Raw genomic sequence first — 17,594 nt, forward strand, 5'->3', positions numbered from 1 at the left:
GTCAAACGCCTTCTGAAAATCTAGAAAGACCACATCCACCGGCTCTCCTCTATCCACCGCCCTAGACACATCCTCATAGAACTCCAGTAAATTTGTCAGACACGACTTCCCTTTAATGAAACCGTGCTGCGTCTGCTCTATCAAGCAATTCCCTTCAAGATGCCCCGTAATTTCCTCCTTAATTATGGATTCTAACATTTTACCTACCACAGACGTTAAACTAACCCGCCTATAATTCCCCGCCTTTTGCCTGGCACCTTTCTTAAACAACGGCGTAACATTAGCCGTTTTCCAATCATCCGGCACTTCCCCGGAATCCAGCGACGTCTGGAAAATAACCACCAAGGCATCCACTATCACCTCCGCCATTTCTTTCAGAAATGGGGTCAGGGACCCCGTGATTTTTGGGTCAGGGATGCCATGATTTAATTTTGGTACCAGGAATTCTTTTTATTACCGTTTTTGCCAGAGGCACAGCATACTGACGTTATGGGACAGATTTTAGACAAGGCGGGACAAATGCACTAAACAGATGAGGAACGAGGGGTGGGATCCATCTCACCCACTAGACCAACAATGGAAATGGTTGAAAAGGAAAAAAAGGACAGAACTAAGAAAATTGGAGTTCTCTTAGTTCACCAATTGACCGGATTAATTGAACAGGTCGCGGTCTTGCGTAAAAAAAAATGGGCTGACGACAAGGAGAGAATTAAAACATCGGAATCACAGATTAAAGAGTTAGAAAAGAGAAACCAGACAAAGAAGATAGGAGTATTGTTAATGCATCAGTTAGCTGGACTAATTGAACAAGTAGTCACTTCCATTATGAAGTGGAATGAGGATAAAAAGATTAGGGAATTAGAATTCAGAGTAAGGGAACTGGAGAAACAAACCAGGTGTTAGAAGACTACTGCAGGGGGACATTACCTCCCTACCCTGGCAGTATGACCATGAAACTGGGGGCGACTTTGATACTGAGGAGGAGGTCTGCGACCTTGCTCCGGTAATGAGGGCAGGAGCTGTAAATAATCCCACTGACCGACATCAGAAAGACATCAGATGCTAGCATCGCTGGGAAAACTCTAGCCCTGGAGTGCAGATGCCAAATTTTGGTATTATCATCATCCCACAAGATATTTACAGTATTAGATATAGTTAACGAGTTCTGGTCCATCCCCTTGAACTTTAACTCACAGGATAAATTTGTCTTCACAGTAGGCGATAAGCAGTATACATGGACTAGACTCCCACAAGGATGCCGTAATAGCCTGGTCATATTTCACCAAGCAATGAGCAATTTCTAGAACAATTGGAACTCCCGAAAGGGAGCACAATCTTACAGTATGTAGACAATATTTTAAAGCCTCTGAAACTAAAGTGGAACACCAGACAGCATTATACTCGATCTTGAAGCACTTAGAAGATCAAGGGTTAAAGGCAAATCCGAAAAATGTCCAAATAGGAAAGACACAGGTCTTATATCTGGGACATGACTATATGACTGTTTGGGGGAGAAGGGGAATTTGTCATAACAGGAGGCACCCGAATCAAACATGGCCAGATTTATTAGAGGCCAGTGAGCTCCCATCAGTAAAGGGTTAAAAAGAAACAAGCAAGCTGACTCTGTATGGTACGGAGAGAGACAGACAGAGAGGGCATGATAGGCTGATAGGCAGGTTGGGCTAGCCCATCAGAGTAAACAACAGGAGGATCCTCTCAGTTGCCCTGGCATGCCGCTGTTTCTCTATTCAGGCAATACGGAGGGAGAAGAGGAGTTGACCCCTTTCTTGGAGTTAAAAATCTCCTTGATGCTGTTCAGCTTCCTTGTCAATTGGCTGTTATTAAATGTGTTGCACATACGAAAGGGGACACTCCTGTACAATTGGGGAATGCCCGTGCTGATTCGGCTGCTAAGGAGGCAGCCAAAACGGCCTCTGTGATTGTTCCCACTAGGGGTAATCAGGCTGTAAATCGGGTACCTGCACTGGGGACGAAGGGCATGCCAGAGATGACTGAGGTACAACAATTACAGAGGGACGCCTCTGAATCTGAGCGTAAACTATGGAAGTCAATGGGGTATTCGTACTCCTTGGCATGGGACCTCTGGCTTACTCCAGTTGGTCAAGTTTGTATTCTGGATTCTTTACTACTGGTACTTATTGACTATTTGCATTTTGTACCCATCTTGGCAAGGAGGGAATGGTACGTACAGCTACTTCTAAGAACTTGGTGGCACCCAGAGTTGAATACAGCAGCGCAAATGCGGCTGAATCGATGCCTCACTTGCATGAAAAATAATAAGGGTAAAGGTATTAAATGCCCTCCTGGAACCACTTCCTTGCCAGATGGTCCTTTTGCCTGTATACAGCTTGATTTTATTGAATTACCAAAAGTACAGTGCTACAAATATTGTCTTGTAATAATTGATGTGTTTAGCAAATGGATTGAAGCCTTCCCCACCAGGAATTGTACTGCACATACGGTGGTGAAATTATTGTTGACAGAAGTTATTCCCCGTTTCGGGGTACCCAAAATGGTGAGCTCAGATAATGGACCACATTTTGTGGCTCAGATTAATTCAGAATTATGCAAAGTACTTGCAATCAAACAACAACCGCACTGAGTGTATCATCTGCAGGCAGCGGGAATTGTGGACTTTAAAAGAGAAATTATCTAAATTGACTGAAGAAATTGGATTGAATTGGCTAAAGGCATTGCCTTTGGCATTGTTTCACACGCGAGTGACTCCCAATTCGCAGTCTGGACTGTCAGCTGCAGAGATAGTCCATGGTCGGCCCATGAGGATTCCCTGGGATGCCCATGAAAAACCCCTGGAGGAAGTAGACCTCCATGTGATGGGGGAACAGATGCAGAATTATTTGAAGCAATTAACACTTTCTCTGAAGTTTCTCCACTCACAGATAAAGCAGGCACACCTCCCAGTAACAGCAGGGACAGCCACCTCTCAATACCCCGTGATCGAACCCAGAGACTACGTATTGGTGAAGAACTGGGATAGAAAGAAACTAGGACCACGCTGGAGGGGTCCTTTTCAAATGCTACAGACAACGCCGACTTCCGTCAAGATTGAAGGACGTTCAAGTTGGGTACACTTGTCTGATTGTAAGAAGATTGTCTCCAACCCAGATACGAACACAGGTTGAAGATCTTCATCATATTTTTCGGATTTTGTGGACTATTTTGACTTAATGGACATGTGTTAGTAATAAAATGAGCTACCCAAAGACTGCATGCTAGTACTTATTTATATATGTCATTTATGTATGCTGAAAAATTGACTGTAAGCAATTGTTGGGTTTTCACCCACATCCCCGTCCACTCAAAAGAAGGAATACCTCTCCAATCCCTCCCATTCTATATAGCAGAAATAGTTGAATGGATTCTATGTCAAAACTGAACAGGGATCGGGGGGAGATATGATAAAATGAAATCAGCTGGCTATGAAATGACTAGGTTTTCAGCTTGGTGCCAGCCTACTTATAATCATGCCTTGCTTCCACCTTCCCTTATTATCTCCTCGAATGATGTGCGAGGTTCCCTATGTTTAGTAAATTAGGGAAAGGAAAGTTGATGGGGCAAAATAGATGCAACCTTACAGCTGAGTGACAAGGACCAATAGCAAATCCATCTACCAAGGGTCTGTTTATTCATGATTGGTCCGGGGTATGGAATATAACCTCCAATAGCTCGTGGGCACATACATCCCCGACACCCTGGATGACACTGGCTCATGATTGTATGGCCTATAATGGAACAACTGACAAATGCAACAGCAGCAGAAGCCAGGACAACTGGACAGGCACTGGCCGAGGTCTCAGCTGAGCTGGTGGGTGTCCGGACTGTGGCATTACAAAATCGACTGGCTTTGGATTATCTGTTAGCCTCGCAGGGGGGGACGTGTGCCATTGTAGGTCAGGAATGCTGTACTTATATCCCAGATGCCTCTGAAAGTATCACCAACCTGGCCGGCTACATTAAGAGGCAGGCTGATCAACTTCAAGAGGTTGGCCGGGAATTTTATGATTATAACCCACCGAGTTGGTTAGGATGGTTGGGTCATGGATTATTCGATTGGATCTTTAAGGTTTTTATTTTGCTACTATTACTGTTATTTGGGATAGGGTTCCTTGTGTAAATGAATTATTATCAGGTCATGGATATACCTATTTACTCAGTTGTCATGATATGACAAAAGGAGGGAATGTGGTAGTGTACGAATGAAGCAGTGGCATGATGGGAAAAATGGTCAAGTAATTGGTATAAAGGAGAGCTGACCAAGCTATTCCAAATTGCCAGACCCCTGTAAAACTGACTCTGAATAACCTAAGACATGACGAACATCAGAGAAGGCCAAAACCTGATAAGGCTGACTCCACATAACTTAGGGCTGGAGGAGTGACGCGAGATAACGTCAGAATCACAGAACCTTCTATTAATCAGAAAACAAGATATGGTCAGAGATCACGGAACCTTTCTGTTCCTTCAAAGGACAAGATAATGATATTATTGATGAGACAGAGGAGTCTCGGAGGTCGCCGGATCCTAATGCAATTGATGATGTATTACTGCTTGTATTACTAATTGAACATGTACACTGATAAGAAAAAGTATAACTACGGAACTGATTCTTGTGGCAGGCGCGGTCTTGGTATAGAATCAGCAGTTTGTAGGGACTGCTCTCTGTCTCCAAGACTCTGCCATATACTGCATGCAGTTTTGTGATAATAAGAGCTAGTTGCTTTTGCAAAGCAAACTTGGTTTAGTTTTACCATCACAGCTCGGAAACAAGAAATTCTCCACTACAACAGTACATTATTTTATAATGCCCTGGGCTAGAACATCAGATGGTTAGTGCAAGACACATTGCTTTATTGCCATCAGTATTAGGAATTTCTTGATAAAAGAGAGGCTGAAGAAGCAAGTAGTGTAAGTAGATATTGTTAGAATTCTGAATCAAGATCTGGTAAGGAGACACTAAAAATCCAGCACTATCTTATGTATATATTTGCATCTGATATTTTGAGGCCGGCATAACATTCCACGCAGTTTTCTTTGTTTTTTGTTGTATTACTGGGTGTGTTCCAGAGGGCAATGGTCCTTTGTCGATGTCATCAGGAATAGTCGGAAAGTTGTGCAGTGCTGATTTTCTCCTGCTGCTGTGCTCAGAAGAACTTTGATAACTGAGAAATAAATTATGGAGTCTTGTAAGGTGGACGCTTTAATTACTAATAAGACTTTAATTACTAATGGGGCAGCACGGTGGCACAGTGCTAGGGACCTAGGTTTGATTCCCAGCTCAGGTCACTGCATGGGTTTTCTCTGGGTGCTCTGGTTTCCTCCCACACTCCAAAGATGTGCAGGTTAGGTGCATTGGTCATGCTAATTTTCCCCCCCTAGTGTACACGAACAGGCGCCAGAGTGTGGCAACTAAGGGATTTTCACAGTACTTACTTGTAATGTTAATGTAAGCCTACTTGTGACTAATAAATAAACTTCATTTTTTTAACATTTTATTCTTGAAATATTAATAATCGTGAAACTAGTGAAATGTTGTGTTACAATTATGAGATTTATAAGGGTGTGGGCATTGCAGGACAGGCAGAATTTATTGCCCATATGTTATTTCTTTTGAATAGGTAGCGGTGAGCTGCTGCCTTGAACTGCTGCAGTACATGCGCTTTAGGTACACCGACAATGTTGCTCGGAAAAAACTTTCAGAATTTTGATCCAGTGACAGTGAAGGAATGGTGCTCTGATTCCAAACCAGGATAATGTGTGACTTGCAGATGATGGACTTTTCCACTTATCTGCAGCCTTTGTGCTAGGTGGTTGTAGTCTGATTTGGAAGGTGTTATTGAAGGAGCCTTGGTGAGTTGCTGCATGCGAACATATGAATTAATGGTGAAGAAAAATGATTTGCATTCCAATAATTATCTTGTAAATTGAGTTTGTTTCTGCATATGCCCTGTTTGCGAACACAAGTCTTCACTCATCTGATGAAGGAGCTTGAGACTCTGAAAGCTAGTGCTGCCAAATAAACCAGTTGGACTTTAACCTGGTGTTGTGAGACTTCTTACTGTCAACATTATATGAACATACAAATTAGCAGTAAACTGAGTGGCTTATTTGGCCATTTCAGAAGGCACATAAGAGTCACCCACATTGCTGTGAGTCTGGAGTCACATATAAGTCAGACTAGGGAAGGACAGAAGATTTCCTGCCATAAAGGGCATTAGTCAATCAGATGTGGGTTTTTTTTAATGAAAATTGACAATGGTTGCATAGTCATCATTAGACATTTAATTCCAGATTTATTATTAAATTCATATACCATCATCTGCCATGGTGAGATTTGAATCTGGGTCCCCGCAGCATTACACTGGGTATCTGGTTTACTAACCCAGTGTCAGTACCACTATGTCACTGCCACCAATGTAGTGCATCTTGCAGATGGTAACACTACTGCTCATGTTAATCTAGAGTGAAGGAGTGATTGTTTAAGGTGGGGTGCCAGTCAAACAGACTGATTTGCCCTGGATGATGCCAAGCTTCTTGAGTGTTGTTGGAGCTGCACTCATCCAGGCGAATGGAAAGTATTCCATTGCAATCTGATTTAAGACTTCAAGATGGTGGATAGGATTTGGGGAGCTAGGAGATGAGTTGCTCTCTACAGAATTGCCAGCTTCTGACTTACTTTTATAGCCATGATGTGGGTATGCCGGCGTTGGACTGGCGTAAACACAGTAAAAAGTCTGACAACACCAGGTTTTAATCACCAGGATTTATTTGATAGTAAACACACAAGCTTTCGGGGTTAGCCCCTTCGTCAGGTGAATGGAGAGTTCTGGCCTCAGACAGAGCATATAAAGCACAGACTGTTTAGCGATTACCTGACGAAGGGACTAACCCCGAAAGCTTGTGCGTTTACTATCAAATAAATCGGTTGGATTAAAACCTGGTGTTGTCAGACTTTTTACTTACTTTTATAGCCACAGCATTTATATGACTTGTCAATGGTAACCCCCGGATGTTGACAGGGGTTCGTGTACAAATAAATTCCTTCTAACCTCAGTCTTCTTCTCCAAATATATGACATTCTACTAGCATTACAATTTAATTTTACTCTGTTCTCTTTTGTGGATTAAAATAACAGAACTGAGGAAAAGATGGTTCAGAGTTGGCAATCATACACTCTGACCAAAAGAGTCTGAATAAAGCCCAAACTAAAGTGAAACTCTGTTTGTTGGCTATGAAGGACTGGTGGAAAATAAGTATGCAGTTTGACCTAGTTTCTAATGAGCATGAATTCATAGCACGTCTTTGAAAATCTCACCCATAGACAGCATAACAGTGGCTGGTGTGGGAAACAGAAAACATTACACTGGCGGACGAAGGGGTTATGGGCTTGACACTTTGTTGGAACAGTGTAAGAAGAACTTTATCCTGCATTTTGCTTGTACAGTTCTGGACCTAGCCAGCATGATTCTAGCTCTTGTTTAGAAGAATGATGGAAATCTCTTCTCACTGTTAATGTATCTCATTCTCGTCTGCTTGCAGAAATATTTATTCTCTGTTGCTGCAAGCCATGACTTTTTTTCTTATCCTTTAACTGTGTTTTATAATATTCATGATAACTTTATCTGCCGTTAATATTAGGTGAAAGAACAGGTGGTATCCTTGTTCTGAGGGGCCATTTTGAGAAATCAACATACACACTTGAGAAAATTCCAAGTGAAAAGTGTAGCTTTTATCAACAACAAAGTTGATCAGCACATAAGTTGGTTGTACTTCACAAAGAACTAACTCCTTGGGTGGTGTGTGGGATTGATTTATTGTGCTTTCAAAGTTTTTTGTATTCAGCCCAATCTGTCAGTCTAAGTTGAGATAAACCCATTTGCCATTGGGTCACAAAAGCAACTGCAGCATTTCTTTTCTCGCATTGGTAGTAATTTTGTGGAATTGTGGAAGTATTTTCTGAACTGATATTGTGCTGATTGTCTAATTATTAAAACGTGTTTTTCACACACAATCCAGCTTGCTTGTTCTGTGTCTCTTCACCTTCTGCTTGTTCTGTACAATTTGTTGGTGAGCTACTGTCAGGTATTCTTCTGTGTACTCACTGGCTCAAAGTACACAAACAACCCGCACATTATTGTATCTTGCCTTTAATTTTTTTTCTCCTTTCCTTGTGGGAATGTACTTGACGTGTCTTGTAGGAAGTATAGCCAAGATACCAGCAGGATGGTGATGTAGATTATAGGGCATTGGTGAGGCCGCAGCTGGAGTACTGTGTGCAGTTTTGGGCGCCGCACCTGCGCAAAGATATTTTGGCCTTGGAGGGAGTGCAGAGGAGGTTTACTAGGCTGATACCGGAGTTGAGGGGGTTGAGCTATGAGGAGAGGCTGAATAAACTAGGCTTGTACTCGTTAGAGTTTAGAAGAATGAGGGGAGATCTCATTGAGACGTATAAGATGATGAATGGGATGGATAGGATAGAGGTGGAGAGACTCTTCCCGCTCAAAGAAGACAGTAGGACTAGGGGGCACAGCCTCAAGATAAAGGGGGGGCGTTTTAGAACGGAGTTGAGGAGGAACTTCTTCACTCAAAGGGTGGTGAATCTCTGGAATTCTCTACCCGTTGAAGTGGTGGAGGCTGCCTCGCTAAATATTTTCAAGAAGCGGGTTGATGGGTTTTTGATAAGAGAGGGGATTAAGGGTTATGGGGAGAGGGCCGGAAAGTGGAACTGAGCCACGACAGATCAGCCATGATCTTATTGAATGGCGGGGCAGGCTCGAAGGGCCAGATGGCCTACTCCTGCTCCTATTTCTTATGTTCTTATGTTCTTATGCAATGTGTTATGGGGTGCTCCAATGCGCTGAACCACTGTTGAAATTGTTTCTTTTGAAATTTGGTGGAATGCACCTTCATCAAATATTTATTATTTTAGTCTATTGTAAAAGGTTGTACTATTTTCCATGTTTAGTTGAAATGCAATAATTACATGTCCAAAACTCCAACAACATTCAAGAAGGTTGACACCATCCAGGACAAAGCAGCCCACTTGATTGACATCACATCTACAAACATCCACTCCTTCCACCACTGGTGCTCAGTAGCAGCAGTGTATACTATCTACAAGATGCACTGCAACAATTCACCAAAGATCTTTAGTCAGCACCTTCCAAACCCATAACCACTTCCATTTGGAAGGACAAGGGCAGCCGACACGTGGGAACACCACCATCTGCAAGTTCCCCTCCAATCCACTCACCAGTCTGACTTGAAAATATATCACCATTCCTTTGCAGTTGCTCAATCAAAATTCTGGAATTCCCTCTCTAATGGCATTGTGGGTCGACCCACAGAACATGGACTGCAGCAATTCAAGAAGACAGCTCACCAGCACTTCTCAAGAGCAACTAGGGATGAGCAATAAATATTGGTCAGCCAGTGACACCTATGACTTACAAATGAATAATAAAATAAAACTGTTCACCATTCCACCAAACTATGTTCTTTTGAAATTCTACATTAGCCTCCTCACAGTTCACAATTCCTCCCATTTTCCAGTCATCTGAAAATTTTGAAATTGCACCCTGTAACCCAAGGTTTGGTTCATTAATATGAATCAGGAATGGCAAGGGTTCCAACACTGACCCCTGGGGAATTCCATCGCAAACCTTCCTTCAGTTTGAAAAATGTCCATCAACCCACTATTTTCTGTTTCCTGTCACTTAGCCAAATTTTGCAGCCATGTTGCTCCTGTCCCTTTTATTTCATGAACAATAACTTTTCCCACAAGTATGTTGTGCAGCACTTTATCAAATGCCTTTTGGAAGTCCATGTACCTAACATCATCAACCTTCTCTTCCCTCATTCCTAGGAGCTTCCCACCACTAAGGTGGGGAATCAGTCAAACCGATAGACTGAGTTCTCCTATGATTGATGAAAGTTACTGTTACTTGTTAACTTCATATTTCAATGCAGTGTATTTTTCATGTTTGTAGGTTGAAAATGTCCGTTTGTTGGATCGAATCTCCTCGAAGAAGACATCGGTTGGTTCACTGTATCTGACGGCAACACACTTGATTTTTGTGGAACATTTGTCTGAATCTCGGAAAGAAACCTGGGTAGGTTACACTTAACTTTTACAGAATTGAATGGCAGTTTCAAGGTTTTCTTTGTTGCCTAGAAAAATACAAGTACTTCAGTCACAATTTTCCACAGCTTTCTTGGTTTAAGAATAGTACCTTTTTGAATTGGCAAATTGTAAATGCATTCCCTTATTTAAGAAGGGAGGTTGGGAGAAACTAGGTAACTACAGACCTGCCAATTTAGCATCATAGAACATAGAACACTACAGCGCAGAACAGGCCCCTCGGCCCACAATGTTGCGCCGACCAGTTAAAAAACAATGACCCTCTAACCTAAACCAAACCCTTTCCATCCATAAACCTATCCACGGATCTCTTAAACGCCCCCAAACTAGGTGCATTTACAACTGCAGCAGGCAGGGCATTCCAATCCCTCACCACCCTCTGGGTAAAGAACCTACCCCTGACATCCGTCCTGTAACTACCACCCCTTAATTTAAAGTTATGCCCCCTCGTGCTAGCTTTCTCCATCCGAGGAAAAAGGCTATCACTGTCCACCCTATCCAAACCTCTAATCATCTTATATGTTTCAATAAGGTCCCCTCGCAGCCGCCTTCTTTCTAACGAAAACAACCTCAAATCCCTCAGTCTCTCCTCATAGGACCTCCCCTCCATACCAGGCAACATCCTGGTAAACCTCCTCTGCACCCTCTCCAAAGCCTCCACATCCTTCCTATAATGTGGGGACCAGAACTGCACACAGTACTCCAAGTGCGGCCGCACCAGAGTTTTGTACAGTTGCAACATGACGCTGCGGCTCCTAAATTCAATCCCCCTACCAATAAATGCCAAGACACCGTATGCCTTCCTAACAACCCTATCTACTTGATTCCCAACTTTCAGGGATCTATGTACACACACACCTAGATCCCTCTGTTCATCCGCACTATTCAGAGTCCTACCGTTAGCCCTATACTCTACACATCCATTATTCCTGCCAAAGTGAATTACCTCACACTTTTCCGCATTAAACTCCATCCTCCACCTCTCGGCCCAGCTCTGCAACTTATCCAAGCCTCCCTGTAGACTAAGACACCCTTCCTCACTATCTACCACACCTCTGACTTTGGTGTCATCAGCAAATTTACTAATCGACCCAGCTATACCCTCATCCAGATCATTTATAAAAATTACAAACAGCAGTGGCCCCAAAACAGATCCTTGAGGCACACCACTCATAACTGAACTCCATGTCGAATACTTACCATCAACCACCACCCTCTGTCTCCTATCCGCCAGCCAATTCCTAATCCAATTTCCTAAATCACCCTCAATCCCATACATCTGCAATTTCTGCAGAAGGCTTCCATGGTGAACCTTATCAAACGCCTTACTAAAGTCCATATATACCACGTCAACTGCCTGTTGTTGGAAAATCAGTTGTTGGAAAATTACTGTATATATCTTAAGTGACAGAGAACTTTTAAGTTTAAGTTTACTTATTAGTGTCATAAGTACATAGAACATAGAACATTACAGCGCAGAACAGGCCCTTCGGCCCACGATGTTGCGCCGACCAGTTACAAAAACAATGACCCACTAGCCTATACCAATCCCTTTTCGTCCATAAACCTATCCAGAGATCTCTTAAACGCCCCCAAACTAGACGCATTTACAACCGCAGCAGGCAGGGCATTCCAATCCCTCACCACCCGCTGGGTAAAGAACCTACCCCTGACATCCGTCCTGTAGCTACCCCCCCTTAATTTAAAGCCATGCCCCCTCGTGCTAGCTTTCTCCATCCGAGGAAAAAGGCTATCACTATCCACCCTATCTAAACCTCTAATCATCTTATATGTTTCAATAAGATCCCCTCTTAGCCGCCTTCTTTCCAACGAAAACAACCCTAAATCCCTCAGTCTCTCCTCATAGGACCTCCCCACCATACCAGGCAACATCCTAGTAAACCTCCTCTGCACCCTCTCCAACGCCTCCACATCCTTCTTGTAATGCGGGGACCAGAACTGCACACAGTACTCCAAGTGCGGCCGCACTAGAGTAGTGTACAGTTGCAACATTACACTGCGACTCCTAAATTCAATCCCCCTACCAATAAACGCCAAGACACCGTACGCCTTCTTAACAACCTTATCTACTTGATTCCCAACTTTCAGGGATCTATGTACACACACACCTAGATCCCTCTGTTCATCCACACTATTCAAAGTCCTCCCGTTAGCCCTATACTCGACACATCTGTTGCTCCTACCAAAGTGAATTACCTCACACTTCTCCGCATTAAATTCCATCCGCCACCTCTCGGCCCAGCTCTGCAACCTATCTAAGTCTCCCTGCAGACTATGACACCCTTCCTCACAATCTACCACACCTCCAATTTTGGTGTCATCAGCAAATTTACTAATCCACCCAACTATACCCTCATCCAGATCATTAATAAAAATTACAAACAACAGTGGCCCCAAAACAGATCCCTGAGGCACACCACTCGTAACTGTACTCCATGATGAATATTTACCATCCACCACCACCCTCTGTCTCCTATCTGATAGCCAATTCCTGATCCAACTTCCTAGATTACCCACAATCCCATACATCTGCATTTTCTGCAGAAGCCTACCATGGTGAACCTTATCGAACGCCTTACTAAAATCCATGTATACCACGTCAACTGCCTTGCCCCCATCCACCTCCTTGGTCACCTTCTCAAAAAACTCAATAAGGTTAGTAAGGCACGACCTACCCGCTACAAAACCATGCTGACTATTTCTAATCAATTCATTACACTCCAAATAACTATAAATCCTATCCCTAATAATTTTTTCTAAAACCTTGCCCACAACAGAAGTAAGACTCACCGGTCTATAATTCCCGGCAAAGTCTCTGTTCCCCTTCTTAAACAATGGGACAACATTCGCTATCCTCCAATCCTCCGGGACTACACCAGAGACCAATGACGACCTGAAGATCTGAGCCAGAGGCTCTGCAATCACCTCTCTAGCCTCCCAGAGAATCCTAGGGTAGATCCCATCCGGACCAGGGGACTTATCTATTTTCAGCCCCTCAAGAATTTCCAGCACATCCCCTTTATCAACCGTAATACTGTCTATTTTACACCCCTGCAACCCAATGTCCTCCTCAGCTATATTCATGTCCCCCTGCGTGAACACCGAAGAGAAATATTGGTTCAATACTTCTCCAATCTCCTCCGGTTCCACACACAACTTCCCCCTGCTGTCTGTAACTGGCCCTAATCTTGCCCTGACCAACCTTCTGTTCTTGACATACCTATAGAACGCCTTAGGATTCTCCTTAATCCTATCAGCCAAAGTCTTCTCATGTCCTCTTTTAGCCCTTCTCAACTCACTCTTCAACTCCCTCCTAGCCAATCTAAAGCTTTCTAGTGCACTATCTGAGCCCTCCAATCTCATCCGAACATAAGCCTCCTTTTTCTTTTTAACCATCGACTCAACTCTTTTAGTGCACCACGGTTCCCTAGATCTACCAAATCCACCATGCCTGACAGGGACATACCTATCAAGGACTCGCAGTAGCTGCTCCTTGAAAAAACTCCACATTTCAGACGTTCCCAGTCCCTGTAATCCCCTAATCCAATCCATGCTTCCTAATTCACTCCTGATAGCCTCATAATCGCCCTTACCCCAGCTAAAATTGCTGACCCGAGGTTCATGCCTATCTCTACCCATCACTAAGGTGAACGTAACCGAATTGTGGTCACTATCACCAAAATGCACACCAACTTCCAAGTCTAGCACCTGGTCTGGCTCATTTCCCAGCACCAAATCCAATATAGCCTCACCTCTAGTTGGCCTGTCTACATACTGAGACAAAAAACCTTCCTGCACGCTTTGTACAAACACTGACCCCTCTAGCGAGCTAGAACTATAGCAACTCCAATCAATATTCGTAAAGTTAAAGTCCCCCATAACAATTACCCTATTACTTTCACTCCTAACCAGGATTGTCTCCGCAATCCTTTCCTCAACCTCTCTAGAACTTTTAGGAGGTCTATAAAAGACTCCCAACAGGGTGACCTCTCCTCTCCTATTTCTAATCTCCGCCCATACTACCTCAACTGACAAGTCCTCATCAAACTTTCTCTCCGACACTGTGATACAGTCCTTGACTAGCAATGCTACCCCACCCCCCCCTTCTACCTTCTTCTCTACTCCGACTAAAGCATTTGTACCCCGGAACCTGCAACATCCATTCCTGACCCTGCTCTATCCATGTCTCAGAAATGGCCACAACATCAAAGTCCCAGGTACTGATCCACGCTGCAAGTTCATCCACTTTATTGCGAATACTCCTCGCATTAAAGTACACGCATTTCAAACCCTGCTCCGCCCCACCCCCACTATGCCGTGCCTTGCATTCCCCAACTATGCCCCCCTCACTTTCACCTCCTTTCCTCACTATCCCTCCCCCCCTCCGAATCAGTTTAAACCTTCCTGCATCGCTTTTGCAAATTTACCCCCCAGGATATTGATTCCCCTCTGGTTCAGGTGTAGACCATCCCTCTTATAGAGGTCCCACCTTCCCCAGAATGAGCCCCAATTGCTCAAGTACCTGAACCCCTCCCTCCTGCACCATCCCCTCAGCCACGAGTTCAAACTTTCCCTCTCCCTATTCCTCTCTAAACTATCCCGTGGCACAGGCAAGAGCCCAGATATAACTACTCTTTCTGACTTCGCCTTTAGTTTCCACCCCAACTCCATAAATCTTTGCTTAATATCCCCTTCCCTTAATCTCCCTATGTCATGTGTCCCCACATGAACTATAACTTGGGGTTGATCTCCCTCTCCCCTAAGAGTCCTGAATACTCTGTCCGATACATCCTGGACCCCAGCCCCTGGTAGGCAACACACCAGCCCAGAGTCCCTACCCTTACCTCCAACTCTCCTATCCGTCCCCATAACTGTGGAGTCCCCAATCACGAGGCCCAATCTCTTACCCCTAACCACCTGAGGCTTGCCAATAGGCTCACCCCCAGAGACCTGCTCCCTTTGGCTATCCCCAGTTGATTTCTCCTCAACTGTAGCCTCCAGGACCGAAAACCTATTTTGGAGGGGAACAGCCCCAGGGGATTGTCCCCCCAACTGCTTTTTGCCCCTCTTCCTGGCAGTGACCCAAGACTTATTCCTAGGAGTGACTATCTCCTTATAACTCCTTTCTATGTCCTGCTCCACTTCCCGAATTATACGGAGCTCCTCTAATTCCCCTTCCAGCTCCTTTACACGCTCCTCCAGAAACTGCAATCTAACACACTTCCCACAAGTAAAATCACCTGAAACACTGTGGGAGTCCCTCACTACATACATCCCACAGGAGATGCAGCTTACAGCCTGAACTGCCATCCCTGAATCAATTACCAGCAGAAAAGTAAAAATATAAAAAAAAAACTTCCCTCACACTTATAATTAGGTTAGAGGAGGTGGAAGGGTGGGATTCTCTACCAGTGTAGAGAATCGGGAATCCTCTCTGCACTAATTTATAGTGTTAGGGGCACGAGAAAAAAAAACTACAACTACCGGTAAGCGTCCTAGTGACGACTTCCGGTTTCTAACTAATTTTAAAAAAACCGCCGAAACTCGCGACTTAGCACTAAAAATAAAAAGTTAAACGGAATAAACAGAAAAATATACCTTGTTTTTGCCTCCTCGCACGCCCAAAAATCGCTGCCTCTCGACTCTGCTCCACAGGAACAATGAGGCTTGCATTAACACTGCATTAGCACTTGCATTAACACAACAATGATCTGGAGGAGGGAACCGAGTGTATGGTGTCGAAATTTGCTGATGACACCAAGATTGGTGGAACGGCAAATTGCGCGGAGGGTGTGGAGAGTCTACAGAAGGATCTAGATAGGCTGGGCGAATGGGCCAGGAACTGGCAAATGGAATTTAATGTTGGCAAGTGCGAAGTGGTCCACTTTGGTAGGAATAATGGTAGGAAGGATTATTACTTACGTGGAGAAAAACTGCAGCAGGCGACAGTGCAGAGGGACCTCGGGGTCCTTGTGCATGAGTTGCAAAAACCCAGCTTGCAGGTGCAGCAGGTGGTCAGGAAGGCGAATGGGATGCTGGCCTTCTTAGCGAGGGGGATTGAATATAAAAGTAGGGAGGTCTTGCTGCGGCTGTATAGGGCATTGGTGAGGCCGCAGCTGGAGTACTGTGTGCAGTTTTGGTCGCCGTACTTACGCAAGGATATTTTGGCCTTGGAGGGAGTGCAGAGGAGGTTTACTAGGCTGATGCCGGAGTTGAGGGGGTTGAGCTATGAGGAGAGGCTGAATAAACTAGGCTTGTACTCGTTAGAGTTTAGAAGAATGAGGGGAGATCTCATTGAGACGTATAAGATGATGAATGGGATGGATAGGATAGAGGTGGAGAGACTCTTCCCGCTCAGAAAGGACAGTAGGACTAGGGGGCACAGCCTCAAGATAAAGGGGGGGCGGTTTAGAACGGAGTTGAGGAAGAATTTCTTCACTCAAAGGGTGGTAAATCTCTGGAATTCTCTGCCCGTTGAAGTGGTGGAGGCTGCCTCGCTAAATATTTTTAAGACACTGGTTGATGGGTTTTTGATAAGCGAGGGGATTAAGGGTTATGGGGAGAGGGCGGGAATTTGGAACTGAGCCACGAGAGATCAGCCATGATCTTATTGAATGGCAGGGCAGGCTCGAAGGGCCAGATGGCCTACTCCTGCTCCTATTTCTTATGTTCTTATGTTCAAAGAAGTTGCTGTGAAATGAAAATCCTCTGGTCACCACTTGGACATGTAACCGTTGATCTAAGAGATTTAAGAGAATTTGTAAATGTTAGGTTATGTTTGACTATTCAAGTTTTTTGAGGAGGTCATTAGCATGGTGAATGGGGGAGAATCTATAGATTTGTCTATGTGGCATTCATTAAGGTTACTAGCAAAAACAAAGGAATTGGAGGTAACCTTGTGAAATGGATTGATAATTTGTTAGTTGGTAGATGAAAAAATATAGGAGTGCAGGTTCATTCTCTGGTGGAATATGACAAGTGATTTTGCTAAGTATCTGTACTGGGGTCTCAGCTTTTCATCGCATACAGGATATTTGTAAGGTCCTCGTGCAACGTTAAACTTGAGTAACTTAATAAAGCAAATTTTAAAAAACATATGAAAGCAGAATTCAAAGTTTGTTAAAATTAAATTTATTAGTTGCAAGTAAGGCTTACATTAACACTACAATGAAGTTACTGTGAAATTGCCCTAATTGCCACAGTCTGGCACCTGTTCGGGTCTTTCAGACTGTGGGAGGAAACCAAAGCGTCTGGAGAAAACCCATGCAGACACTGGGACAACACGCAAACTCCACACAGACAGTGACCCGAGCTGGAAATTGAACCTGGGTCCCTGGTGCTGTGAAGCAACAGCGCTAACCACTGTGCCACTGTCTCGCCCATTAATGTTGTT

General features: G+C 44.0%; 1 protein-coding gene across 1 annotated transcript in view; it reads left to right on the forward strand.

Moving 5' to 3' along the window:
- Positions 1 to 17,594, forward strand: part of LOC145341935 (phosphatidylinositol-3-phosphate phosphatase MTMR7-like) — an 84,933-nt gene that overhangs the window by 12,559 nt on the left and 54,780 nt on the right. Inside the window, exon 2 of the mRNA XM_080187012.1 lies at positions 10,029 to 10,151. Within this exon, the coding sequence (XP_080043138.1) occupies positions 10,029 to 10,151 (123 nt within the window). The remainder of the gene's footprint in view (positions 1 to 10,028; positions 10,152 to 17,594) is intronic.

The sequence above is a fragment of the Carcharhinus amblyrhynchos genome, chromosome 1 (assembly GCF_965287045.1).
Source record: "Carcharhinus amblyrhynchos chromosome 1, sCarAmb.v2.hapA, whole genome shotgun sequence".
Lineage (NCBI taxonomy): Eukaryota > Metazoa > Chordata > Chondrichthyes > Carcharhiniformes > Carcharhinidae > Carcharhinus > Carcharhinus amblyrhynchos.